The sequence below is a fragment of the Cucurbita maxima genome, unplaced genomic scaffold, assembly GCF_002738345.1.
Source record: "Cucurbita maxima cultivar Rimu unplaced genomic scaffold, Cmax_1.0 Cma_Scf00005, whole genome shotgun sequence".
Taxonomy (NCBI): domain Eukaryota; kingdom Viridiplantae; phylum Streptophyta; class Magnoliopsida; order Cucurbitales; family Cucurbitaceae; genus Cucurbita; species Cucurbita maxima.
In genome coordinates, this window is record NW_019272021.1 from 3,218,358 (window position 1) to 3,244,677 (window position 26,320).

The following is a 26,320-nucleotide window of genomic DNA, read 5'->3' on the forward strand; positions in this document are numbered from 1 at the left end:
AATGTCCAAGTAAAATAATTAAAATATATGTCACACGAGTCATTATTATCTAATTTACTCTAATTTAGTGTCTTAGTTTACCAAATACTATAATATGCCATTTTTTTTATTTATTTAAAAATGAAATTTACAGAATACTATTTTTTACCTCTCCGTAATAATTTAAAACTAAACTTAAAAAATTATAATAAAAAAGTATATTGTAAACAATTTTTAAATTGTAAATTTAAGGATGGAAGAGGTAATTTTCTCTAAAACATTTTAAAATTTATATTAGAAATTTGTAAAAAATGCGTAAAGAATTAGGGGCGATTAAGCGGGAAGCCGTGAAAGGTATCAGATAAAAGCTTCCATGGCGGGAATCGACCTAAAAGGAACACACAATCGAAAACGCTCAAGAGGGGAAGTGAGATTTGGTAGTAAACTGACGTAGTGAGAAGAACTCAGCAATGTCTTCGCAAGATCCACTCCCGAAATGGGCATCGAAGCCTTGTGTAATGGGCATCGATGAAGCTGGTCGAGGCCCTGTTTTAGGTTTTCTATTTTCCTATTCGCTTTCTTCCATTTCTGCATCTTTAACACCGCTTGGATTATCTTATTTTTGGGATATGATTTTGTGTATTTTTTTTTTGAAATATTACTGCATTTGATCTCAGGGCCAATGGTGTATGGATGCTTGTACTGCACTCGTTCCTATTTGAAAGAACTTTCGTCTTTGAATTTTGCTGGTTTAGCTTTTCTAAACTTCTACCGATTTTATTTTAAGTGTTTTTCATAATTTTTCAGTTTCGTTTACTTTTCTTCCAATTTTTGATGTTTTGTTTTGCATCTAGACTCAAAAACATTGAAGGAAGAGAAGAGGGAGGAATTGTTTGAAGGTTTGAAGGCTAATGAGTCAATTGGATGGGCTGTTGATGTCATAGATCCTCGGGAACTTTCATCCAAAATGCTAAATAAGTCAGTATTTGGTGGTTTCTAAATTCTTTCATTTGCACAAACACTCTAAGCTAACGGATAATGGTGCTTTAACAACGGAAGGCAAAATGTTTAGTCCAACATAATGTATCATATGAGAACTTTCACGCCTGGGTTTTGTTCTGAATTTTTTGTTTTTATTGTTCAACAGAGTAAAGATAAACCTAAATGAAATATCACATGACTCTGCAATGGGTCTGGTTACCAAGGTTCTAGGCATGGGAGTTCTTTTAACTGAGGTAACTCTCTCCCTGGTTTCTTGCATTCATAAGTCAGTTATGTGATTTTAGTATTTTAATAGTAATTCTTTCAACAAGAAACGAAATTGTCATTGATTGATGAAAAGAAATAGAATTCTTAAGAATGCACTCTCTCAACAAAGAAAGTAGAGGCAACAACTTGAGAAGATTGAATAGCCTTTGGTAACTTCCAATTATTTTTTGTATGCCTTTGTATATTCGTTCATGAGAGTTAGCAGGATGCGACATGTTCTTTATGAGGAAAATCTGTAAAAATTAACTTTTGGAAAGTTATATTCATGATTTATTCAGGTCCATAAGATAGAGGGAAAGAAAATCCCCATTCAGCATATCTCATCTTCCATTGCCTTCAAACTTTTTTGTTATCAATTGATGATTTGAAGTCATTTGCAGATTTGTTCTGCCCCAAGAACAATGTTAGATCAATCACTTCTATTTATTTTCAGGTTTATGTGGATACTGTTGGAGATCCTGAGAAGTACAGAATCAAGTTATCTGAAAAATTTCCCAATGTAAAATTTGTAGTTTCAAAGAAAGCTGATAGTTTATATCCTGTTGTCAGTGGGGCAAGCATAGTCGCAAAGGTAATGCTAATGCGTCCTTTTAAGATCTGGCATTCCAATCGTTTCCCACACTTAAATTCATCATTTTGACCTGTAGGTGACAAGAGATCGTGTGTTGCGGGATTGGGCATTGGAGGAAACAGCTGAAAACATGCATAGAAACTTTGGTTCTGGATACCCTGGAGGTCAATTTCATCCTCTAAATATTTTTTGCAGCATACTATAATCACGTTTTCACTGCACTGGGTGAAATCAATAGTGCTCTTATGATTTGATCTATGTAGATCCAACAACTAAATGTTGGTTAGAAGATCACAAGCACTCGGTATTTGGGTTCCCCTCATTGGTCCGCTTCAGTTGGGGTACCTGCACTTCATATTTCAAAGACATTGTTGAAGTATCATGGTTAGTTTTTACTCTGCCTTGCAAGTATTATAGCTCTTTGCAGAATTAGCTCATTATGCCTTATACGTTTCTTTTATGTTCTCCACGGTATAAAAAGGACAGGCTTTGTTGTTTAAAGTGCTATACATTTTCTTTTATGTTCTCCACGGTATAGAAAGGACAGGCTTTGTTGTTTAAAGTGCTATACATTTTCTTTTATGTTCTCCACGGTATAGAAAGGACAGGCTTTGTTGTTTAAAGTGCTATACATTTTCTTTTATGTTCTCCACGGTATAGAAAGGACAGGCTTTGTTATTTAAAGTGCTTTACATTTTCTTTTAGCTCATTATCCCTATAGGAATAGGTATGTTGCTTAAAGTGCGTTTGTTATTGGTGGTGGGATTGATTTAATGAAAGATGGGATTGATTTAATGAAAGCAGTCTTAAAAACAATTTTGAATATCATATGGTATTTAGTAATTAATGATGGCAATTGTTTATTGATGTAAGGCACTTCGCATTTTTTGCTGGATCATCATCCTGCTCTGATGTACTTGGATGATCGGTTCTTTCCCATTCTAAATTAGAACTTGATTTGTTCACTGAAAATGAATGATTCTACCCTTATTCTAGACTATAGTTTTGTTTGGTGCATCCCACTTTTATTGTACAATAGTTAGATATCCAAATAGTTTCGGTTCATTCTTCGAGTCTACTTCTTGATACACCCACGTTCAGTGTTTTTTTTTTTTTTTTAACATTAGTGAGTGTTTAGACTCTAATCTCACAGGCAAAACCCTACAACATTTAGTTGTCAAGAAACTCACAAGATTGTAGTAGTCTAGGTAAGTGACCATGACCTCCATACAATTTGAACCCATTCTTCAAAATCCTTTGCCGCTTGGCCAACCTGGGATGGCTATGCCTAGTTTCTGTTCATCAATTTAGCTTCTCATAAATCATCAAATAAGCATAATATGATCCATTTGTTTACATATGAGCTGATAATTCATAATTGCCAAGCACACCGCTTTGTCTTCTTTGGGCTTTATCTTTCAGGCTTTCCCTCAAGGTTTATAAAATGCATTTGCTAGGGAGAGGTTTCCACACCCTTATAAAGAGTGTTTCGTTTTCCTCCCCAACCGATGTGGGATCTCACAATCTACCTCCTTTGGGGCCTAGCGTCCTCGCTGGCACCCGTTCCTTTCTCCAATCAATGTTGGACCCCCACCAAATCCACCCCTATTTGGGGGCCAGCGTCCTTGCTGGCACATTGCCTCATGTCCACCCCCCTTCGGAGCTCAGCCTCCTCACTAACACATCGCCCGGTGTTTGGCTATGATACCATCTGTAACGGCTCAAGCCCATTGCTAGCAGATATTGCCCTCTTTGCACTTTACTTTTCGAGTTTCTCCACAAGGTTTTTAAAACGCGTATGCTATGGAGAGATTTTCACACCCTTATAAAGGGTGTTTCGTTCTCCTCCCCAACCGACGTGAGATTTCACAAAATTAGATGCGGAAACTTCTCATACTTCCTTGACACTGACTCACAAACTTCAAAGTTGTTATGGAAGTTGTTTTGATTATGGAATCACTATGATGTAAGTTTTGTTTTTTCTATGTGCTTGATGTCCAGGGAGTCGGACAAAGTGGATGAAGATGGGGCAACGGGTGGGAGTGGTAAGAAACAATTAAGACTAAGCAATGTTGGTATCACCACATCCAAGAGAAAGAGTGAAGAAATTGAATCAAATGCGAAAGGACGGTGCAAATTTTTCCAGGCTAGAAAACTTGAACAACTCACTCACTTCTGAGAGTTCAATTTCATTCTATTGTTTCGACCATCCTCCTCTTTTTTGATAATCAATTCAATAGGTGATAAGTGCTGTATCTGGTTTGGCTGTGTACTAACGTAGTTATAGATAACTAGGTATTGTGCTTCCAAAAATGTTCATAACTTCTTCCTCCATAGCCATTTCAATGTCTAATACTTAGTTTCGAAGTGTGTTCTATGTATTTTGAGGTGCTGTTCATTGTTTTGGAATTCTTGAAACCTTCTTGTTTATATACATTTTGAGAAGTGTTCTTAGATCTCTCACCCTTCCAAAAGTTGGTCAAGTTCCTTTTAAAGTTTTTATGGTCTTTTCATTGTTACAATATGATTTCGATCCATTTTATTTATTTATGTGATTATGAATTGATCCTAATTGATGTGATTATGAATTGAATTTGTAGAATCAAGTAAAAATAATTTAAAATTATTAATAGAAACACTAAATTAATTCACTTAACAAAGTTTAAAATATAAATTGATATAATTATCCATTTAAAATTTTACATGATACAACTCCCGAAAATTAATTAATTTTCATCTGAATAAAAATATATTTTACAATATGTTTCTTTCATAAAAATAATATTGTAAAAATTCAATTAAGATATTAAAGAAAATAACCTAACAAAATTATTCGTGTATTAATTCAATATAACATTTTTCAAAATTTGAGATTGTTAAAATTACACTTGCAATGTTTAATTAGGTTTTAAATTATATTATTATTATTATTATTATTATTATCTATTTATCGCATAAATTGCAATGTTTAATTAGGTTTTAAATTATATATATTATTATTATTATTATTATCTATTTATAGCTATTATTTTTTTTTTAAAAAGACTTTAATTTAATCATTAGAAAAATTCGATCGATTATATATTTCAATCGGCAGCAATTTCCATGGAGAACAGAACGGAGGGAGAGCTCAGACAGGCGGGAAGCCGTCGAATCTGCGCTTAAACGCCGACTTCCCACACAATTATCATTTCTTGTATTAACCAAATTCATAACGCAATGTCCACACAGCGCATCAGTTTATCTCTCTTGTTCTTCCAATTTTTCCTCCTCTTTCCTTCAATAATTTCAGCTATCAGGTGAGTTTTTTTCACTTTCAGTTTCTAATTCATCCCATCTGCGTTGTTCTTTCTAGGATTTTGGCCTTTCGTATTGTTCTGTTCCCGATTACAGAGAAACCAAACGGAAGAATGTTGCTGTTTAGATTCTTGAATTTTGGAATCCATTTATAAATGGATTTTCAGTCTCATTAGTTTTCTTAATGCTCTTTACGAGTGGATTTTCTCGTCATCTTTTATGACTTCCAATTTTTTCTTGCCTTCGTTCTTGATGGGTTAAATACTGTATGTTCTATATTCATATCATTTTGTTTCTATGTCATTATAGCTGGGTTATATTTCAGTTTGTTTACTAAATTATTGTTCTTTTTTTGTTTATTATTTTTTATTGAAGGAATAATATTGGGTTAGTAGTAAATAGATCATGTAGGAGCACTGTTCAGGGAAGATATTTACTGACTGATGATAGTGGTAAGCATTTCTTTCGTTAACTCGTAGTGCTACTTCGTTTCTTCATTTTTTGCAGTTACATTGAAATTCCCTGAATATGTGCCTTTTTTTACTTATTTTCAATTTTTTTTTTATTAGGGGCGTTTGAAAAATTTGGTGAACAAGTTAGTTTTAAATTCTTTGTTCTTTTTTGTGCGAGTTCACTTGGATTTGTTTGATTCACAGTTCTTTGGTTGGGCCATAGTGTTAAATCTCTGATCTTGAAGATGTCTGCCACTTAATCTAACTTTTAGAAGGAAAATCATTAGAGCTATTATATGGAATTGCATATTGCCTAAAATAGCCATGAGAATTACAAAAAGCAAGACCAGCGGGCTTTAAGAGATTTAAGGCTGTAATTAAAAAAAGTATGAGGAGAATTTACACCAAGATAGGGAAGTTTAAATAACGTGCTCCTTTTCCTTCTTGAAAGCGTGACCCATAAGAAGCATCTGGAATGTGAGTGGAACACTGGGGAAGACCAAATGGCAGCGTTGACGCGTCCATGGCTGATTTCCTAAAGGAGGAAAGGTTTTGACTAAGGGCACACCAGGGGGCCTTTCCATATATTCGTGTATAGGTCCTTATGATGTAGACTACCACTGGATGATAATTTGTAAGAAAGATATCTAGTTTTGTAGGAACCTTTAGTGTCTAGGGTTCATTTCCATTGGTCTTCCACCGTAGGTCTAGAAGGGGGTTGTAAAAGAGTGGATCAGAGGGACAACTCAATGATCTTTTCTTTTGTTAGGTGTCTTCTTAAGCCAAGATCCCAAGAGGCATTATTTCTGTTCCAACATGCCGCAGTGGTTGATTTCTTGCGGCTTGAGAGAGTGTGAAGTCTGGAAGGCAGCTTTGGGAGGAGATGAACCCCAATTGTCAGTCCAAAAGGATATGGACTCACCATTGCCAATGATACACACAGTGTTGTCAAGGATCAAATCTTCTTGCTGTTGAATATATTTCCTTGGCCTCTTGAATGTTTGAGCTTGGATTGACTAGAGTGGTTGTTAGTCTCATCCCTCTTGTATACAAAATCATTATCAGAGTTCTCTTCAAAAACTGGAAACAGTCCTTCCATATGTTTAAGCTCCATTTTCAGAAGAGAGAGAGAGAGCAAGAGAGAGAATTGGGAGACCGTAGATTAACTATCTTAGACCCCTTAAATTGGCCTCAAAACCTGCTGTTAGATGTTATGTGTTGGTGCTTCCCTGCCTACTGCTTTTTGTTATGCTCTTCTTAGTCAATGTTTCAGTCAAAAAAGCATTTCAAGACTTCAATGTGCTAAGTTAAGTGATACCTTCATCTTGTTCATTATTAATTTCTACCACTTCTATTTAGATATTCATCTGTGAGTTTAATTCTCAATTATTACCTCTGCCTTTCTTGGCTATGACAATACTCATGTATTCTGCTTATAATCTTATCTAGATCTTTATAGTATTCTAGAGAATGCTAAATATTCTGGAAAGTCCTGAAATTTTTTACGTACATGTTTTGTCAGAACTTGTAACTTCTGGAAAGTCCTAAATGTATACTTCTTCCATTCAGCATCATTATTGTGCTCTCATGCAGGCTATGTATGTGATGCTTCGTCTTTTGATCCACTATCTCGTTGCTGCCTAGGGAAAGGGGAAAAATTTCCTTGTCAGTGAGTTTTTTTCCAGATAAATCTTTGATGGCTCATGATGAGTGTAAGAGCTCGAGCTCTGTCGAGCATAGTATTTATTTTTCTGCTTACAATTTGCAGTGGGTGCAATCTTGTTTCACAATGTTGCAATTCCTACGAATATTGTGTTTCATGCTGCCAGGATCCTTCAAGGGTATGATGGGTTTCTTCTTGATTCTTATAATGCCTCATTCTGTTTTTATTTAGTCTTCTTTTTCCTTATGAATTTGAGCTGGAATCTAAATATTGGCGCCTTTCTGGATGCTGCTTGCAGACAAAAAGGGAGCAAATACTAAAAATAAAAATTGCTAAGCCTTCCACTGCAGGTAATGATGTACTTATAGAAAAATTAATTTTGTTTAAAACATTTTTTTTTTCACAAGTTATTCCAAAGACATTAATTAAATATTTCAAACTACGCTAAATCTTGCAGGGACATATGCCGGTGTGTTTGATTTCTGTGTTGGGAGGTGTCGTCATAATTCGGAGAGTGTTGTAAGTGTCCTGCATTGATATTTTCTTCTAAATGTTTAAAATAAAATTCGGGGTGTCGTCATAATCTGACATCATATCTTTTCTTTTAACAGTCAAGTTATTTGATAGAATTTACAATTTTCAGGTGCACGAAAATGCTTATCGCAGCGATTACCATCATTGCTTTTCTCTGCCGTCATATTCTTCAGGTTAGCTGATAAAGCTGAATTAGATAGGAGTTCCTTCTTTGGCGGTTGTAAATTGCAGTGGAAAGTTCAGCTACTTTAGTAAATGAATTCAAACCATGTAAGGATTATGATTTTTAAAATAATTGCACAGAGGTTAAGTTCCATGTGTAACCTTTTTTTAAAAAACCATTTTCAGGCGCGTTTCATATTTTAGCAGTCCCTGATTTTCTACATTTTCCATTTGTTGCCATCATTTCCATATTTGTGCTGATCTTCCATTTTCAGGTGTCTTTCTCACTTTTTCTTTTAGATTCAGTGTAATTCATGTAATAGCCTTCTTGGAAACCTCTCCCTAGTATACACGTTTTAAAAACCTTGAGAGGAAGTCCAAAAGGAAAAACCCAAATAGGATAATATCTGCTAGCGGTGGGCTTAGGCCGTTACAAATGGTATCAGAGCTAGACACCAGGCGATATGCTAGCGAGAAGGCTGAGTCCCGAAGGGGGTGGACACAAGGCGGTATGCCAACAAGGATGTTGGGCGTTACAAGGGGGTGGATTGGGGGATCCCACATCGATTGGAGGAGGGAACAAATGCCAGCGAGGATGTTGGGCCCGAAGGGGGTGGATTGTGAGATCCCATATTAGTTGGGGATGAGAACGAAACATTCATTATAAGGGTGTGAAAACCTTTTTCTAGTAGACGCATTTTAAAAACCTTTAGGGGAAGCCCGAAAGGGAAAACCCAAAAAGGACAATATCTGCTAGCGGTGGGCTTCGGCCATCACACAAAATTTGTACCTAGGTTGTCTTCACCTATTTTGTAAGCAAACAAATATTTTGTTAAATTAGTTATATAAATTCAGGTCGGTGCGGTTCAACATAAACTAATGAATGAATCCAACCAACCCAAACAAATTTGTAACCCAAACCCACCCATGAACCACAGCCAAATGACGCCTCAGAGAACTTGGAACTCCATTTTCTTCCGTCCTTCTGTCATGCTTGTGATTTGTTTTCAAAATCAGGATTGTATTTTTTACAAGGTTTTCTAAGCATGTCGTTTTCATGTTTTTTTTTTTCTTTTCTAATTTCTTATCTAAAACATTTATTATACTTATTGGTCTTTGTAGGAGTCAACGGCACGGAACTAGAATTCAAACTCAACGGTGTCAACGTCATTATTGGAAGGTATCGTTCAGGGTAGTTATCTATAGGTCTGCATCCTTTTACATTGTTTGCCATCTTTCTTATACTCTTCTTAACTGAATGTATGATAGACAAGGAGAGTCATGTGATTCAGTTTGCAAGACAAATGGACAATCATGCATCCCAAACAAGATTATGGTCCTAAATCACTGTGACATGTGAGTAAGCTTCTGTTTTCTTTTCCATTTCTTATGAAGCCATTAGAATTTTTCTTGATTTAAGTGTTTCTGAATAAAAAAAAGTGGATGTAGTTACTGTGAGATCCCACATCGGTTGGGGAGGTGAACGAAGCATTCTTTATAAGGGTGTGGAAACCTCTCCTTAGCGGACGCATTTTAAAAACCTTGAGGAGAAGTCTAAAAGGGAAAGCCCAAAGAGAATAATATCCGTTAGCAGTGGGCTTGGGCAGTTACAATTAATCTGTGTACGGTCGATGACTTATGAATTATGAATTGTGTACTTTCTTATATTCATCTTCATGTTGTTTTCTTTATTTTGGGATAGTATGCAAAAATACTTGAGCTGCAAAGGAGGTTGCTTATCAAGTGTTGGGCCTGATCAACCTGCTGAAGTTGCTTATAATTCTCCTAAAGAACTGGTATGTTGTCCTCTTCTTTTTGTATTGATAGTTAGACGTGATTCTCAGTATTATTTGTTGGCATAATGGAATTGGATGATTATGGTTCGAATAATCAATAAGAACGAAAGGCATGGGAAGAATGAAAATGTCATACTGTTACACTGATATTTTGGGATTTAAACACCAAATTACTTGATGTTCAAATAGATTGAAAGGTTAATGGTACCCAACCAAACTTAGTTCATGATCATGTTCACCCAGTTCAAATAGATTGTGTTCTTCCTTTATTGATATTAAAACTGAACTTTCCCCAGATATCTAAGTTTTACTGAGAGTTTCTTTTGAATGTATTATAAAGGAAATGATGCATGAAAGCAGCTGTGTTTTTTTATGCTATAGAGTTCTTATATTTAGTGTATACAAATACCAGAATCCAGGAGCATGCTTATACAGCAGCGCACAGCCAATGCTCTCTTGCGATGGCTCACACCCGCATACCAGAAGGCTTTGTCCTTGCGCCTAGCACATCTTCTAGATATGTTCTTAGTTCAAATCAAAATCAAAGATGGGTCTGAAAGTTCGAAGAATTATGCATCCTCTGACAGTTTACTTTATGGAATTCCATCGTTTCATGCAGCAGATAGAAGGAAGTATGTTTTCAGCTTAACAGTTTACTTTATTTGTTTATGTACAAATCTTCAGTTATTTTCTGGAGAATAATGGTAACTACAAAGTGTTCTTGTAAGATTAATGTAACAGGTTGAAGGAGATCGAAAAACGGCGAATTGTAGAACTAGTCAAGACATTTTTCTGTTCAAGAAATAGTTTTTGTTCTTACTCATCCAAGAGTGGATCTCGTATTCTTTTTCATTTTTAAGCTTAATTCAATGGATAAAACACCAATTAAGTAACTCTAAATGAAAGCTTGTTTATACCGACCAAACAGAAATCTTTAGCCTGCTTTGGTCATTTGGGTTGAGGCTCAAGGCCTTCATTCCGGTCCTTCATTCAATGGGTTGGAATAATAGGTATCTCAAGCTTTGTTCTCCACGGTCACTCTTGGTGCTTATGCACTCTACTCACCACTAAACGACAAAGCCTTTAGTGGAATGAGGAACTTGAATAATTTAACTACTGATTAATTAATTTTAAAGTTCAAAACTTAGTAATCACAATTAAAAGAGAGCTAATAGATTTGTAACGGCCTAGATCCACTGCTTTTTAAAGTCTCGAGGGGAAGTCCGAAAGGGAAAGTCTAAAGAAGACAATATCTGTTAGCAGTGGATCTGAGTTGTTACAAATGGTATTAAAGCCAGACACCGAACAATGTGTCAGTCTTCTTGCCCACATCGATTGGAGGAAGGAATGAGTGCCAACGAGGACGTTGGGCCCCGAAGGAGGGTGGATTGTGATGTCTCACATTGGTTGGGAAGGAGAACAAACAACAAACCATTACTAAGATTATATGCAACGGCTCAAACTCATTACTAACCGATATTGTCTTTTTTGGGTTTTTCCTTCAAAATTTTAAAATGTGTCTATTAATGAAAGATTTTTATACTAAAAATATTTCGTTCCACTCGTTAACCATGTGGAATCTCACATTATAATTTGACACTTAGTTCAAGTTAGAGAAGAAATGAGTGAGGCAGCTAAATATAAGGATGTTCAAAGAAATGGGTATTCACAAACTGGAACATACAACAGCAAAAAAGTAAGTTGTTAGAGAAAATAAAACTCAAAAAGCTTTGGAATTTTGATTGTTTTTTTGTTTTGAAGAGTCTGTCAACTTTAGAAATTGTGCTCCAAAAACAGCTTTTCCTGAGGGGAAGCAGGCCCAATCTCTTCCTCTAAACTCTTCAATCCATCCCCAACACCTCCACAATTCCCTACATTTCTTCCTTCCAAATTCTTTCCATCAACATCTGCTTCTGACACTGAGGATTTCCTCCTCTGGGACGACGTCACGCTCGGGAAGGTAATCCACGATGGAGCTCTAAACTCGAACCTTTGATCCTCAGCTTCTGCTATATCCGTTTCAGACACTGAACGGTTCGATGATCTTTGAGATGACTTTTTGTGTAGTCTGCTGCTTCCCAAAACCACCTCAGTTGGTAAGATCGGTTGTTCGTTACACGGACTTCCCATCAGTTGGGCAAGAGCACGCTCTAATGCAGTTGTCACTTTGTCCATTGATGGCCTCTCCTTAGCTCTCATTCTCACACATTTGCAAGCTACATTTGCAATCCTCTTCAAGGCTTCGATATCGGAGGGCGGTTTTAATATCGGATCTAAAATTGCAGATATATCTCCAGATCTTATCAAAGGCACTGCCCATTCTACTATGTTACCTTCTTCATATTGCATATCAATGGCTTTTCGACCACTGAGAATTTCTAGTAGCAAAACACCGAAGCTATACACATCGGACTTTGTGGTAAGGTAATGAAGTCTATAGTATTCGGGATCGAGATAGCCAAGTGTCCCAGCTGGTAGCTCGGCTAATGGAGAGCTACTATCTGTTGGTCCCAACAATGACAAGCCAAAATCAGCGACTCGAGCATTGTGCTCTTCGTCGATGAGAATGTTTGACGACTTAATGTCTCGATGAATGACGGGAGGACAAGCATAGCCATGCAAGTATTCGATTCCCCTGGCTGCTTGAACTGCAATTGTAACTCTTCTTATCCAATCTAATTGCTCTTTTAAGGTCTCGTTCTTGCCATGGAGGTGCTGGTACAAGGAGCCATGAGCCATGAACTCATAAACCAGAAGCCTCTCTCCACCTTCTTCACAATAACCAAGCAAATTAAGCAAATGGGCATGGTTTAATCTTGATAACAAGTCAAGTTCAGTGTGGAACTCTTTTGAATTCTTCTGCATATTAGGAGACATTATAGCTCGTTTGACTGCTACGACTGTCCCGTCCTTCAAAACACCTCGAAAAACACAAGAGAAACTCCCCTTTCCTACGATAGACTCTTCCTTAAACCCACACGTTGCTCTCTCGAGTTCTTCATAGGTGAACATCTGAGCCCGCCTTATCTTAAGCTCATCTAAGTCGGGACGTATTTTATAGCTTTCCTTCTGGAAGGCAGAGGCTGTCACTTTGTTCTTCTTCGACTTCAACTCCTTTCCTGAGCAATGGCAATTCCGTAGCTTGTATCGAACGTAAAAGATCGCAGTTATTGACACAATAGCTATCAAAAACACAGCAAAAGCAATCTCAGCTACAAGAACTGGCAGCTGCATAGACCAGAGCTTACCATTTTTCTTCACCAACAAACCATTTGATATCATAGATGAACAGTTTGATATGCATTCACCAGAAAAGCAACTTGAACAATTATACTCACACTGCCTATCAGATTTTAAGGAACACTCAAATTTTTGGTACATCCCAGGAGGGCAAGCAGTACTGCAGGGCATGCAAACATGAAAACTTGGCGACTTACACCGAGCTTTGTCTTGGCTTATTTCGTAGAAACCCGGAGAACAAGGAGTTGCTTTACAGATTCCAGGAGAGACAGCTAAAGGTAGAGAAGTAGGAAATCCAAGCCCCCAGCAGACAGGCAGGAGAGATTTTTCAGCTAGAATTCCACAGGTGAAGTAATCGCCAGCTGCAATGTCGTAAACTTTAATCCCATCCGGTGCCGGAGTACTCGGTTTGACTGTAAAGCCCCAACAAATCACACCACGGTCCGAGCTTTTGATCCCACAGGCATGGAACTTGCCCCCCACAACAGAAGCTAATGGATCAACAGGAACCAAGTCTACATTTCCTTCACCCGAATATGCTACCGAAATCTCCTCTTCAATGTCTAAGCTCCTTCCCCAACAGAACGCTCTCGACCGCATGCCCTCTAGAATCCCGCAAACATGATATCCACCAGAGGCAATCTTTTGAAACCTCATATCTTTAGGTATCAAACTGATCACCCGGCTGCTTGTCTCATCACCCCAACAGAAAACAGTTCTATTAAGAGAAAACAGTCCACAATTGAACTCAGACCCCGCCGAGATCGACTCAATAGGGCCATCAAACTCAAAGGTTCTAGTCATGTTATATCCCCAACAATCCACAAAAGACATGTTCCTACGCCTTCCAGTCAAAGGCATTCGAAGTCCACAGAGATGATAATCACCAGCACTGATTTCTTGATATTGAGCTCCTTTGCTCATAGGCTGAGGAACACCCATTTGAACATAGCCACTACTTCCCCAACAATAAGGTTGGTTTGAATCCAAAAGAAGCCCACAAACAAACCCATCACCAGCAGTAAGACCAATGAATGGGAAATGAGAAGGGGTTCCATAAGTTATGGCTGAATTTGAACCAAAACAGCTCACAAGACTAGACCCATCTGACTTTAAACCACAGAAAACAGGCCCTTTCTCGCCATAAGACACAGCAACAGGAGACATTGAACCTAAACCAGACACTAAAAAACACATATCTGCAAAAACAACCAGTTCTACAAACAATCCACCTCTCCAGCCAAACATCTTGTTCAAGAACAAAAGAATCAATCACTCAAAGAATGAAGAACAATCTCCAGTTCAAATGTTCCATGAACAAACAGAAAAACATTACAATTTAAGAAAACAAGAAGCAAGCAATGTAAAATCCACTCCCATTCTGTTCCCAATCCCAATACATTCATAAAGCAAATATTCCTCAGATTCAACCAGATTCAGATAAGGCAAAAACGAAGCAACAAAATTACCCATTAAACCTCCATGGCTGCTTCCACGAAATCGCGTTCCGATCTAGAAAAAAGAAGAGAATCATGAGAATTGCTGTAGGGAAAAAGGAAGAACAGAGCAAGAAAAGAAGAAGGGAAAAGGTTGCGATGAAATGAGAAAGAAAAGAAACTTAAATGCCGAAACTACAACTTCTGACATTGGGAAAAGCGTAGGTGAAGACATTAAATGAGAAGTTAATGCGATTTTGATCTTTTCATGCCTGGATTACTGCACTCCACCACTCAATCCCCCAAAAACACTGCTACTTTTGCCCCTTTTTTCCCTTTTTCTTTAAACGATTTCGATCAATCTTTGACCTCACCAACGAATAATCGAAGCGGCATTGTCTTCTTGTCCGCCGATTCAAATTTCTTCAAAAACTGGAATGGCCGTCTTCTGGTTTCGAAGCTATCCGTCACTGCATATCACAGAAACGGGAGAATTAATGGAACAAACAAGGCGCTACTCTGCCTTTCTCTCGATCGAATTTAATTCTTGTACTTTTTGTCCAAATCAAAAACGGCAGTTGGGATTATCAGAAAAAAGCATTTTCCACCATTTTTGTTTATGTGTCTGTGGTTTTTCGCTGCTGAGTTCTTAATTTCATCATTTCAGTTTCTTTTATCCGTTGCTTCATTTGTGCCGTTACAATTTTTCTATTCCAATAAAATATCCTTAATTTTCTTCTTAATTTTTTTTTTCAAATATTTTATTATACTCCAACTAGGTTTGACTTCATCCGTCATCATACTTCAACCAGTCAAAACATTATTGGCAACGAGCGATATCGTGGGTGTATCAACCTATGCCCATTGTTAGCAAATAATGTTCGTTTTAGCACGTTACATGTCGTACTCAGCCTCACAATTTTAAAATGTGCTAGAGAGAAGTTTTCACCCCCTTATCAGCAATCTTTCATTCCCGTCTCCAATCGATTGGGATCTCACAATGGGTATCGAGAATTCGATCGTGCAATTGTAAAACTCCAAGAAAAAAAAAAAAAAAAGGGTTATAATCTACGCGCTCACATTTTTTAGTACAAAAAATGCGTGAATTTGAACCTCCGACCTCAAACGAATGAGCAGTTTTACAGTTGGACTATGTTTATGTTGACATTTATACATTTTGAAACTACTTCCGTTCATTTAAGTTGTCCACTACTTTCAAAACTGTTTATTCATATAGTTCTTTTATTTAAAAAACGCACGTTTTGGTTCTTATAATTCCAATGTGAAAAATTAATTCTAATACATTTTATAAACGTTTCAAATTAAAAAAAAAAATTAAAAACTAAAATGTTCGTCTTTAAGAGTACAAGAATCAAAATAAATATATAAAATAAGAAAAAAAGAATCTTAATGGAATTTAAATGAAAAAGATATTTTTAAAAGTCATTAGAAAATTTTATTTTTTTCATGTTTAAAAAAATAAAATAAAAATTTGAGATTAAATTAAGATTTTAATTTTGATGACCACAATTAAAATTATTTTTTTCTTCTTTTAAATTTAAAACATTTAAATGGTATATTAAAAATAATTGTATTATTTCTATTATTTAAAAAAAAAAGTTTCTTACTTTATTTTTATTTATTTATTTATTTATTTATATTTTTTCAAGACCATTTAATTCTAAATGCATTATGATTTGAACCAAGAAGTAAAGTTGGTCAAAAAGTGAGTCAAAAAGTTTGGGTGCAAATTTTGATTTATGTTTGAAATCTTTTAACCTAATTTATTTCTATTTTTAATTTTGTTGCATAATTTTTCGATAAACTGTCACCTCTGATCTATATTTTGATCTATGAAGCGTCGGTGAGGTGTTCGTAATTATATTTTGATCTTTGATTCTCAGACATTACTGCATAATCTACGTTTTTATCCATGAAGCATCGGTTCGGTACTCGTAACTACGTTTTATATGATTACTCAATCTTAAAGCAAAACCCGTGATATAGAACTGTTATTTTGTATAAAGACTAACTTTTTATTTATTCACAATAACTATTATTATTATTTTTGTAAATCTTCTTTTTATGGAACTCTTTTTCAAAAGAAGTTAAATTTTAAAGAAAGAAATTGAATAAACGTAAATTAAATTTGAAGTAAATTTCTACTTATTTTCTCGATGTCAATGATGATGTCGAGATCAGACAATTTTAAGGTTTAGGGTTTAGGGTTTTATTAATTTAATGAATTAAAATATTTCAACATTTTCACGAAAATTTAATACCCTGATCATAACATTATAACTTGAATATTTATTTACTTAGACTAATGAGCGATAATTTTCTCGTCAAATTTGGCTCGATTTATTTAGTAGACCCTATTTTCTTATGCTACATTGTGTCGAAATCATGATCATTAATTACGAGTATAATTGATGTAGCTATAAACGTTTAAACAACGGTGCTAACCTCGTAAATTTATTCAAACTAAAATTAAAATTTTAATTTCTCATATGATGCTATAAAAAAAATTATTATATGATAATTACATCTGCTAGGACATGACCACGTTATCTACTTGTCTTGAAATGTTTCATATTCATCATCTTATTGGGATCTCGTTTAGATCCATTTAAAATCATTTCATAAAATTAATATTGTTTTGTTTGTTACATTTAAAAATATTTTATAAATATGTTAACGGTAACGCATCATGTCTAAAATTCATGTTATGCAGTCGTTTGAACACCCTCTAAGCATAGCTCAACAGTAATTAACGCGTACTTCTTTTCTTATAATCAAAGGTTCAAATTCTTATGATCTACTCGTTATACCAAAACAAGAGTGATTCAAACGGGTCAGACTTATTTTGTTTATAAGTTTGTGAGAAAGGTTGAAAATGGATTTCTAATGTCCCAATTTGTGGAGACCAATTCTAATTTAGGACTATTAAAATATTAAATCAAATTTTAGTATTTTTTTTTTTAATTTAGATATAATAATAACAATAATATATATATTATTTAATGAGTTCTTTAGTATGTTTTAAGTGCAATTGCCTTTGTGCCTATTTTTAATTATTTATTTCAACATTGACTTTTGGTAAGACATTTATGATATCTATATTTTTATATTAACTCTATTTTGTAAACTCTACTTGATTTAATAATAATTTTTTTTTTTTTTTGCTCGAGTTCAACAATTATGTTCGTGGGTGTTCATGGGTTGGGTTGAGTTGGGTTTGAGCATTTTTTTAGGCTCAATCTAATTATTGGTAAATTTAACATTTTTTAAATCCAACCTTATTTTTAATTTAAAATGAGATAAAAACAGGTATATATATACTTATATACTTCAGTCAACTCAAATAAATTCATAACCCGACCTAGAGAGTATTGATTAGGTTGAGATGATTGAGTTTTTACGTCATTGAATTTTTTTAACGCTCATAAATTTTTTACGTTCACATCGGTTGGTGACAAAAATGTCGTAAAAGAAGTATGAAATAATATATGAAAGGATTTAAGAGCATTGAAGGAGAAGCATTGATGCCCTTTTTTAAGACTTGTGTTTGTATTATTGAGGATAGGGCTTTGGTTGGCCTTACCTTTACCTCAAGTTTATTTATTTATTTTATTTATTTATTTATTATTATTATTATTATTATAAGTAGAAAAATCCATTATCAAATATTTTTTATTAGTCCTAATAAGCTCATATTAGTTTATTTTTTAAAATTATTTTTTATAAGATAACATTAGTCAAATAAATTATATTCCCAAATTAAAAATATTAAATTATAACACGAATCATAATTGAAATTTTTATCTAACAACATATAATTGTAGTTGTTGCTTATGTTAGAATTATATTGGTAAGTTGGAAAAGGAGTTAGGTACGTCAAAAAAACATTCAATTTCTTAGACCCACTCGGTTATATCTATTTGGTTCGTTGATGTATTATATTTAAAAAATTGATAGATGGTTGATATTTTAATTTTTTATCTATTTTGTCAGTTTAATATTTAGGTAACACCGACTACATTATTTTAATAAGTGGTGACATAAGAACCTATGAAGCACCAGTAGAATCTATTTAAAGTCTAGCCCATACCGCCTAAAAGCTCAAGGAAGCTTATAATTCAATACTCCTTAAGTGGACAATTGAAAACTACATTAATGAATCATGTGTCTCACGTAACTCAGCGATATTATAAAACTTGTTAGAAAAAGTGGTGTGGCAGATTTAGAGATGTACACGAGGCAAGGATGGGAAAGGTGTCACTACTCTGTCAATGCTCATTCCTATGAAATGCTTCATATATTTTTACGATGATTCGAGGAAAAGATTGTCCGAGGATCGAGATAGAGTGTGTTAGATGGGAAGGGAGAGATTTGTAGAGAGAATGTTCTAGGACCAATTTCAATCTAAAACTCATTTTTATTAAAGTGAGTATCAGAAATGTGTCACTAAAGAATCTTGTTAATACGAATTCCTTCACATAAGAAACTCACCAGCATTACACACATGATTTCTTCCATAACATGATAAAGAGTTCTTACCATCCAACTGAAGAAGAAACCTGCATACAAGCTTGTTCTTTCCCAGGAAAAAGATGTTTGATTCAACGCAACCTGCAACAAGTTACAATCTTAGGGACACAAAATGTCAATCTTGTTAGGGGCAGTTGGAAGTATCATCAAAGATCAAAAAGCTAGATTTGTATTTAATGGGTGTGGGGTAAACAAAAGACTCCGCCTCCTAAGCGGTGATAGGGATCTATCTCTTTAGGTAAAAATGTTCGATGGAATGACGGATCACTTATAACAAGTGGAGTACGGAGATTTGAATCCCCAATCTTAAGAGAGGTAGTACATGTCAATTACAATCGTACTATGTTCATTTTGAAAAGATCCTTTTTTTAACTACTTGAAAAATCATTCCAAACAGGCCTTGCCTTAAAATTAGAACGATCCGATTTTGAAAATGCATAAACACGAAAGTTAACCTTTGAATTCTGTGCAATCTTCGATCATCGATGCTTGAAAGCATTTTATTCAGATGGAAACAATCCCATGACAACAGCAACAACAATCCACAATTCTAAGAATTATGAATCACGTTTGGTACTAATTTAATGGTACTATAAGATCTAATCTCAAATCTGGATGCCTACATCTATTATACCATCTATGTGATATGATCTTAGCCAATTCAAGTTCCAAAAATTATTGTTGGAGTAATACATTTCTAAAATAAGCTGGTCGATTTTAAAATGTGTTGGTTTTCTCAAAACAAACAGCCTTTCCAGGAGCAAACACATAATAAAGATAGTCATACGTACTATTAATGTGATTCTTCCTTAGACCACTGTAGATGTGAAGAAACTGATTCTTCCATGTTCCATCATTTCCCAATGCACTTTACGAACTCACAGTCTAATAAAAAGAACTATACGCGTAAGTATTTTCATCAAATGATAAGAATTAAATCATACAAAGGGGTATAAGTTCCAAATGCAGACAACCAAATTTAAGTATTTCCATAGCAAAAGTGAGAAGACCCAACATAATAACAAGAATATATATTTCACAATCTTACTAAACTTTCCTACATGTATATCTTCTACCCTACCACATCAAGCGCGTTAAAAAAAACGAAGCAGTAAAAAAATTAGACAGGAGACAGAGAAATTCTGTCAATATTAAGGAGGCTCATTAAGAATAGATGCTTGGAAATGGAGAATGGAATGAATCAACGCATGAAACAAAAGCACTATAAATATTAGGTTCTAATGAATGGAGTATTGGACCTTTAAAATGAGCCGCCTGGATCTTCTAGGCAGCCCCCGTTTTTTAGTTACATTTCTTACAACTCTTCTATCTGGTTCACTATAACAACGTCTTGTTTCATTTTTAGGGAGTTTCTTCCTCTTATGTGCTCCATTAGACTCGAGAATATGAGATACAGGCAACAGCTTCTCCAAAGATTCAGGAAATTGAGAGTATCTGAAAAAAAAAATGGAATGATGACATCAAACCACAAGTTAAAATAGTTAAAAGGCCTTGCATTAGAAAAATGTTTACTCTGAAATCTCCATTGTAGCACTTAAGTTGTTCCTCTCCTGCAAGCAAAGATATCATATCACAATCCATAGAGTGATTGAAGCGAGAAAAACAACTGTAATTTCTTCGTTTTTTTATGGTAGGAAAAAAATAGGTATCAAGATTTTCATTGCAAAAATGCTCATTATCCATATACGTGAAACATCCATCAAACAAGAATAATGTACAAAAAGGAAGATAGAAAATAATAAGAATCATCCCAAATAAAAAGGTCAAAGGAGTTCATAGAATGCCTAGCCAACTGGCTATTATCAAGGAATTAATAATAAAAGAATTCTAACCCAAAACTCCATCTAGAAGCTAAAAGCAAACCAACTCCCATGCTTCATCCATATCTATAATCATACACAATTTTATTGTTTTTTAATTAAAAAAAAAACAGCGTATTAGATACCCTTGTTAGGAATCACGGATCTCCACAATGATATGATATTATCCACTTTGAGCATAAGCTCTCGTGGCTTTTCTTTTTCTTTTTCTTTCCCCAAATGGCCTTATACCAATGAAGATATATTTCTTACTTATAAACTCATGATTAACCCCTTAATTAGCCGACGTGTGACTCCTCCCCCAACAACCCCCTAAAAAAAAAAGGAGAACAAGGTGGGGATAAGAGCCTATGGGATGATCATCAGACTGACAATTGTACGCAATTTGAAGATTTTTGAAAATTAGAAATATAGCAACCATGATATACTCCTGGATGCAGAACACAAGCAAATTGGCAACGAAACAACACCTTACCAACTTCTCTGTACTTGTTTGCAAGCTGTAATCAGAAACGTCTGTAGGGCATTGTTCAATATCGGATGATTCCATGTCCATAGAACCAGCGGCTAAGCTTCCTGGATTATCCACAGAGAGATTTAAAATACGGCAGCTATTCTGTAGTGTTGAAGTTTCACAAATTTCACTTATAAGATTTTGATGGTCTGATGTGGAAAGACTAGATGGACCACCAGAACCTGGATCAGAAATTTCTGTTTTTCGTAAAGCATTGTTCATATCATTATCAAGATTCATTTCACGATTATCCTCTTCAGTACAAATTTCAGACCCAGCAAGTTTCTGGTTCTGCACATCAAAATAAGTTTCAGAAGAAATGATTGTCTGATCTTCATCTATATGCTCAGATGCATCTGCATTAATGGCACGAGACGTAATTGCAGAGAAGATTACAGATCCATTAGCTTCATCTAGTTGGTCAGTCACCATGCAGTTATCTGTCATCAGGTTCGAACTGGATGGAGCCTCTTTCTGTAAATAGTCATCCTTCAACAGGCCAGGATGATTGTTCCACTGAAAAGACTTGGCAAATTCTTTATGACCTTTAAACCAACAGAGATTCTGTTGCAGACATTTGTCTCTGTAGATGCTCTCACAGATGTAAACCTCATTTTTTAATCTTTCGGTCCAGTCCAAAGGGCTAGAATTTAAATCCACGAACAGATTAATCCCCTCATCAGACCAGACATAGAATTCAATAGCAGATGGAAAGACTTCTGGAGAAGTTTTAGGAGAACCAGCAGAAGCATTTGCATTGTCAGCAAGACAAGTATCATTCTCTACACATCTACTTTGGATCTCAGGTATGTTTCCCGTCATATCACCTGAAACCAATAGTTCTAGTCAGGGCTTACTCTTTGGATCACTTTTTGACTAGCAGTGTTAATGATTTCCCATAATTTATTACACTGCCAAAGCCATTCTAGTACGGACATAGTTCAAATATTACATTGCAAAATAAATGCTAAATCTTTAAATACTTCTTCACAAACTGCTAAATCTTTAAATACTTCTTCACAAACGCAGGAAATAATTCATTGACAAACAATTTTCACATCTATAAACTGATTTGACCACCCATTCTGTTTTTCAATTGGCCTCCTGAAGAGGAAGAGTTTGAACAAGAAAAAGATCTTCATCCATTACTTTATACAGCAAGAAGAACTATCAGGATACAAAACATGCAAAACAATAGATGACAAGACCGAAAGACCAATACACCAGAGAAGAATTGAAGCTTAAGCTACTCGCTTTGCTCCAAACTGTGCAATGAAAATTGATTCCTGCTATATTTTTCCATTGGCAAGCAAATCTTAGGAGGTGGATGAATCACAAAGAAACTTGAGGAAAAAAAATTTGAAAGATACATTTGGATTTATAGGTACTGGATTCATAATATATTTATAAAATACTAAAAAGTAAACCACAAATCATACTTTTCACAGTCAATGTATTCGCATTGTTACACATAGACATTAAACTTTTGATTTCGTCAATTGAGCCGAGCCACAAAAATTTTAGCAATACCACAGTATTGACCCTTTATATAATGCAGTTAATTTTTTCATAGAAAACTAATCGAATTAATGCATATGAAAATTTTCTTTTTGTACCCCACCAGATGCCCTCTTTACATAAAATTACAACCCCGACATGATTAGATTTCTTCTTTATTCTAAAATTTCAAATTCTTGAAAAAAAATCTTGGGATGTCATTGTAGTCTATATCGTTAGCATCTTCTAGGATTTCTTTAGAGGTGCAGATACTTCCTGAAGGAGAACTTTACATGTCTTCCGAAGAAAGTAACAGATGGCAGGGCAGATTTCCACCTAATTAGTTTGGTTATCAATGCTTGTAGATTCCTTTCCAAATGCAAATCTAAAACTAGATTCTCGGTTCTCATGACGGTAAACCAAGAGGTAAAATTGAAGTAAAAGAATGTCTTGGATATGAAACTTTTCTTTTCCTATTCCTCGTTATGATTATTGCAGATTTTCTAAGAAGGTTGTTTCAGAAAAAGCTCTCAAAGGCTCTGTAATGAAACAAAGCTGCGGAAGAATTCGATTCAGCACAACCATCACTAGTGGCTAATGATTTTTTTTTCTTTTTTTTTCTTCTTATTTTTATGAAAAACCCAACTTTCATTTAAGAGAAAATGAAAGAATATAAGGGCATACACAAAGTAAACCCCACAAAAGGAGCTACTTTACAGAAAGGGACTCTCAAGCAAAATAAGACTTAATAATTATATAAAGATTTCTTCACCAATACCCAAAGAGAAACATGGAATCTCACAAGGGACCAAACATCAAACGACTCCCTATCAGACCCTGAAAATTTTATTATTTCTCCCTCCCAAAGACCCCATAACAAACCACACATCCCAGCTTGCCATAAAATCTTCCCTTCTCCCGAAACGACAGATGGAAGATAAACTTCACGATCATATTATTAAAAAATCTATTGGGCAAATTGAAGGCAGAACACGCTTAAGTAATTTCAGATCAACTACGCATAATCACTACTCCAAAATAAAGGATAAAAAATTCTTCTTATTATAAAAGAAAAGAAGAGAAACAAAAGCCTTCAAAATCCTGGAAATTCTGTAAAAGGTAGCTTGTATGAGAATATCAACAAGATAATCTATGATTTGTGAGCGTCAATACTGATAAACTGGAGGTTCTTCCAGGAAGATCATTTTGGGGCTGTAGTCTGAGAAGGGATCTTTATCCTACGTGGTATATACACTTCGACCCTTCAAATTTCACTTTTTTACATCCAATAGTGGAAAGAATCAAGAACAGATTAGAGAAATGTATGCATGGAAACTTTCCCAAAGGAAGTAGAGTAATCTTAAAACAACCTTAACTTGCTAGCTTGCTAGCTTGCCAAGTGTCATAGTCGTATTTTTCAAACCGTGCAGCATGCTCCTGTCAGCAACGTGGGACTTACAACCTACACTCCTCTTAATGTGCTCCTCTAAGCCTTTTTTCAAAAAACCAAGCAATGCAAGTGGCACAGAGGTTTCAATTAGGCAGGGGACTTAAGTATAGAGAACCTAGAATAAGACATGTTGCCATGGCTTCCAAGTCAGTTTGGAGGTTTGCACAAAAAGAAGATTTCATGGGCAATCATTTCTATCTAACAAACTTGGAAAGGATAAGGAGGCTCGTTCACAGGAGACAACGAAAACCTTGAAAGAACACAGCTCTTGGAACTTTCTGAAACACTATAAAGCCAAAGCAGCTCCTCCCCTTTTATTTAACTTATGCAATGGTGACATAATCAGTTCCTTAGGAAACAGGAAACAGCTCAAGTTCTAACTTCTAAGTAAGCTCACCACACAAAGTTCTAAACTGCAGGTTACTGAATTCTTTATCATTCAACAAGCCAAAACGATCAAAATCTTAGGTAAATTCCTACAAGTAAAACCAACCTCAGTTCTAACCTCATCAAACAACACATGAATATGCATCTGCAGGGAAGCTCAACAAAGCTACACGAAGTTAGTTAAGGACCTGAGGTATGAATTCAGGGAAGTTAGGGATAGTCAGTACCTTCAGCCAATCAAATAGACAGACATATGAACAATCTAAACTCCGGTCAGCTCAGAAAAGAAAACATAACACGACAACTTCCCCAAATCGAAAGTCAACCCACTTCCACTTCTAGTCACCGAGCCATGGTGAACAAAACCAATTCCGTAAAGCAAATTAAACTCGTTATGTCTCCAACTCCAGAACGTCGGAAGTTCCCATTGTGTTTCACAATCACGAATCTGTTTGGCTACCGAGAAAATCGAGATAATGACAAAATTTTGAAATATAATGAACATATTGGCTTCTGAGTCAAAACAAAATCTAGATTCCATTGACACAAGTAGTACAAATCTCTGGTAATTACACGCATTAAGTAAAGAAACTGAGAAATTACAAAGAAAATTTACGGTACCTGAATAGAAATTGTCCAAGAAAGCAAGCAGATAGTAACGATTTGTTCGAACTTTTACTTAGCGAAGAGTCGATTAAGGAAACTGCTTTCGAGAATAAGATCTTAATTCTCAAACAGTCAAGGCTTCTACTTCTATTTTTATTTTTTATTTTTTATTTTTTATTTTGTAATTCAATAAAGTTCTAAATTTTTTCAATTTCGTACTTAATAAATTTTTGACTAGTTTAACTTAAATTCAAACATGCTAAATAAAAAAAAAATAAAAAAAATTAAAAAGCTATAAAGTTCATTGAAATGTAAAATTCAAATTTCTATTAATTTAAAAAAAATTAATATATTAGGTGTTAGGTGTTATAGGTCGAGGTAAACCCATCTCCTCACGTGACATACTAAGCCCATGCCTCCTCCACTTGACTTACTTCCATGGTCATAGGTTACTCTATCTCGAATCCTATCATTTTAGGTCACCTCATTTGAGTCATCTCTTGTCGATCGCCTTATCCTAATTACTTCGTTCTGGGTCACCCCATCTTTTGAATAAACATGTTCATCGTTGAAGTACGATCAAATCATATGAAACTTTCTTCCCTCAAATTTTGCGTCAACGTTGGAGACTTATTGTCCACATTAAATGTCATTGGTATAGTTATTTTATTGACGTTTTTGTTTAAATGGTATATTAATTTGACTGGGAATTTGTCAACTTGAACATAACTTCATGAATAAAACATTAGTTACTGTCTCAAATGATTCTTTGGTTTCTACCTGCATAATTGTTGAGCTCAAACAAGACCGTTTTTTTCTTTAGTTTAATGATTACAATGGTGAATGATTAAACGGTCGACTTTAGAATTGTACGTTATGTTTTATACATCAAGCTAGTTTTGTATTAGCATCGTTAAAACAAAGTTTATTATAATTAAGTTACAAGAACCAAGACTGTTGGAATCGAGGAAACCAAAATCAAGCTAAGTGGACTCAAAATGAAGACTTTTTGACTTAAAAAATCACTAATTTGTGTTTTATCCAGGCATGTCTAATTCTACGTACTTATTATTGA

General features: G+C 35.0%; 4 protein-coding genes across 10 annotated transcripts; 2 read left to right on the top strand and 2 right to left on the bottom strand.

The window, feature by feature from the left end:
• The first annotated feature begins 279 nt into the window (after positions 1–279).
• Positions 280–4,149, top strand: LOC111479443 (ribonuclease H2 subunit A). Its single transcript, XM_023124119.1, has 8 exons — positions 280–534; positions 657–728; positions 834–957; positions 1,127–1,214; positions 1,682–1,819; positions 1,896–1,983; positions 2,083–2,203; positions 3,821–4,149. The coding sequence occupies exons 1-8, from the start codon at positions 450–452 to the stop codon at positions 3,996–3,998; spliced, it is 894 nt and encodes a 297-aa protein (XP_022979887.1). The 5' UTR covers positions 280–449; the 3' UTR covers positions 3,999–4,149.
• A 770-nt stretch (positions 4,150–4,919) lies between these two features.
• Positions 4,920–10,546, top strand: LOC111479456. Its single transcript, XM_023124136.1, has 11 exons — positions 4,920–5,118; positions 5,492–5,568; positions 7,162–7,237; positions 7,337–7,409; positions 7,530–7,581; positions 7,689–7,750; positions 7,875–7,938; positions 9,050–9,107; positions 9,197–9,283; positions 9,630–9,723; positions 10,136–10,546. Exons 1-11 carry the CDS (start codon positions 5,039–5,041, stop codon positions 10,226–10,228), a joined length of 816 nt encoding a protein of 271 aa, XP_022979904.1. The 5' UTR covers positions 4,920–5,038; the 3' UTR covers positions 10,229–10,546.
• On the bottom strand, positions 6,906–25,360 carry LOC111479409. Of its 7 annotated transcripts, XM_023124057.1 has the most exons (8): positions 25,261–25,360; positions 21,267–22,132; positions 20,484–20,521; positions 20,210–20,405; positions 19,742–19,835; positions 18,912–19,031; positions 10,908–10,910; positions 6,906–6,916 (listed from the first exon to the last, which is right to left on the bottom strand). In XM_023124057.1, exons 2-5 carry the CDS (start codon positions 22,125–22,127, stop codon positions 19,821–19,823), a joined length of 1,110 nt encoding a protein of 369 aa, XP_022979825.1. In that variant the 5' UTR covers positions 22,128–22,132; positions 25,261–25,360; the 3' UTR covers positions 6,906–6,916; positions 10,908–10,910; positions 18,912–19,031; positions 19,742–19,820. The 7 variants fall into 7 exon arrangements, with proteins under 7 accessions (XP_022979825.1, XP_022979828.1, XP_022979823.1 ...); XM_023124060.1 differs by lacking the exons at positions 6,906–6,916; positions 10,908–10,910 and having other exon boundaries at positions 18,864–19,031; positions 21,267–21,596; positions 21,702–22,132; XM_023124055.1 differs by lacking the exons at positions 6,906–6,916; positions 10,908–10,910 and having other exon boundaries at positions 18,864–19,031.
• Positions 11,365–15,088, bottom strand: LOC111479334 (serine/threonine-protein kinase-like protein ACR4). The gene is made up of 2 exons (XM_023123922.1): positions 14,774–15,088; positions 11,365–14,475 (listed from the first exon to the last, which is right to left on the bottom strand). Exon 2 carries the CDS (start codon positions 14,209–14,211, stop codon positions 11,497–11,499), a length of 2,715 nt encoding a protein of 904 aa, XP_022979690.1. The 5' UTR covers positions 14,212–14,475; positions 14,774–15,088; the 3' UTR covers positions 11,365–11,496.
• Positions 25,361–26,320: the final 960 nt, after the last annotated feature.

Bases quoted from the DNA above. Each gene is read 5' to 3' on its own strand.
- LOC111479443 (XM_023124119.1), top strand. From the start codon at position 450: ATGTCTTCGCAAGATCCACTCCCGAAATGGGCATCGAAGCCTTGTGTA. The intron at 729-833 runs GTTTAGCTTTTC...TTTTGCATCTAG, and splicing joins TTCGTCTTTGAATTTTGCTG to ACTCAAAAACATTGAAGGAA. The intron at 1,820-1,895 runs GTAATGCTAATG...TTTGACCTGTAG, and splicing joins GGGCAAGCATAGTCGCAAAG to GTGACAAGAGATCGTGTGTT.
- LOC111479456 (XM_023124136.1), top strand. From the start codon at position 5,039: ATGTCCACACAGCGCATCAGTTTATCTCTCTTGTTCTTCCAATTTTTC. The intron at 7,410-7,529 runs GTATGATGGGTT...TGCTGCTTGCAG, and splicing joins GCTGCCAGGATCCTTCAAGG to ACAAAAAGGGAGCAAATACT. The intron at 9,724-10,135 runs GTATGTTGTCCT...TACAAATACCAG, and splicing joins ATAATTCTCCTAAAGAACTG to AATCCAGGAGCATGCTTATA.
- LOC111479334 (XM_023123922.1), bottom strand. From the start codon at position 14,211: ATGTTTGGCTGGAGAGGTGGATTGTTTGTAGAACTGGTTGTTTTTGCA.
- LOC111479409 (XM_023124057.1), bottom strand. From the start codon at position 22,127: ATGACGGGAAACATACCTGAGATCCAAAGTAGATGTGTAGAGAATGAT. The intron at 20,522-21,266 runs GTAAGGTGTTGT...CTTTGCTTGCAG, and splicing joins AAACAAGTACAGAGAAGTTG to GAGAGGAACAACTTAAGTGC. The intron at 20,406-20,483 runs GTAAACATTTTT...TTTTTTTTTCAG, and splicing joins GCTACAATGGAGATTTCAGA to ATACTCTCAATTTCCTGAAT.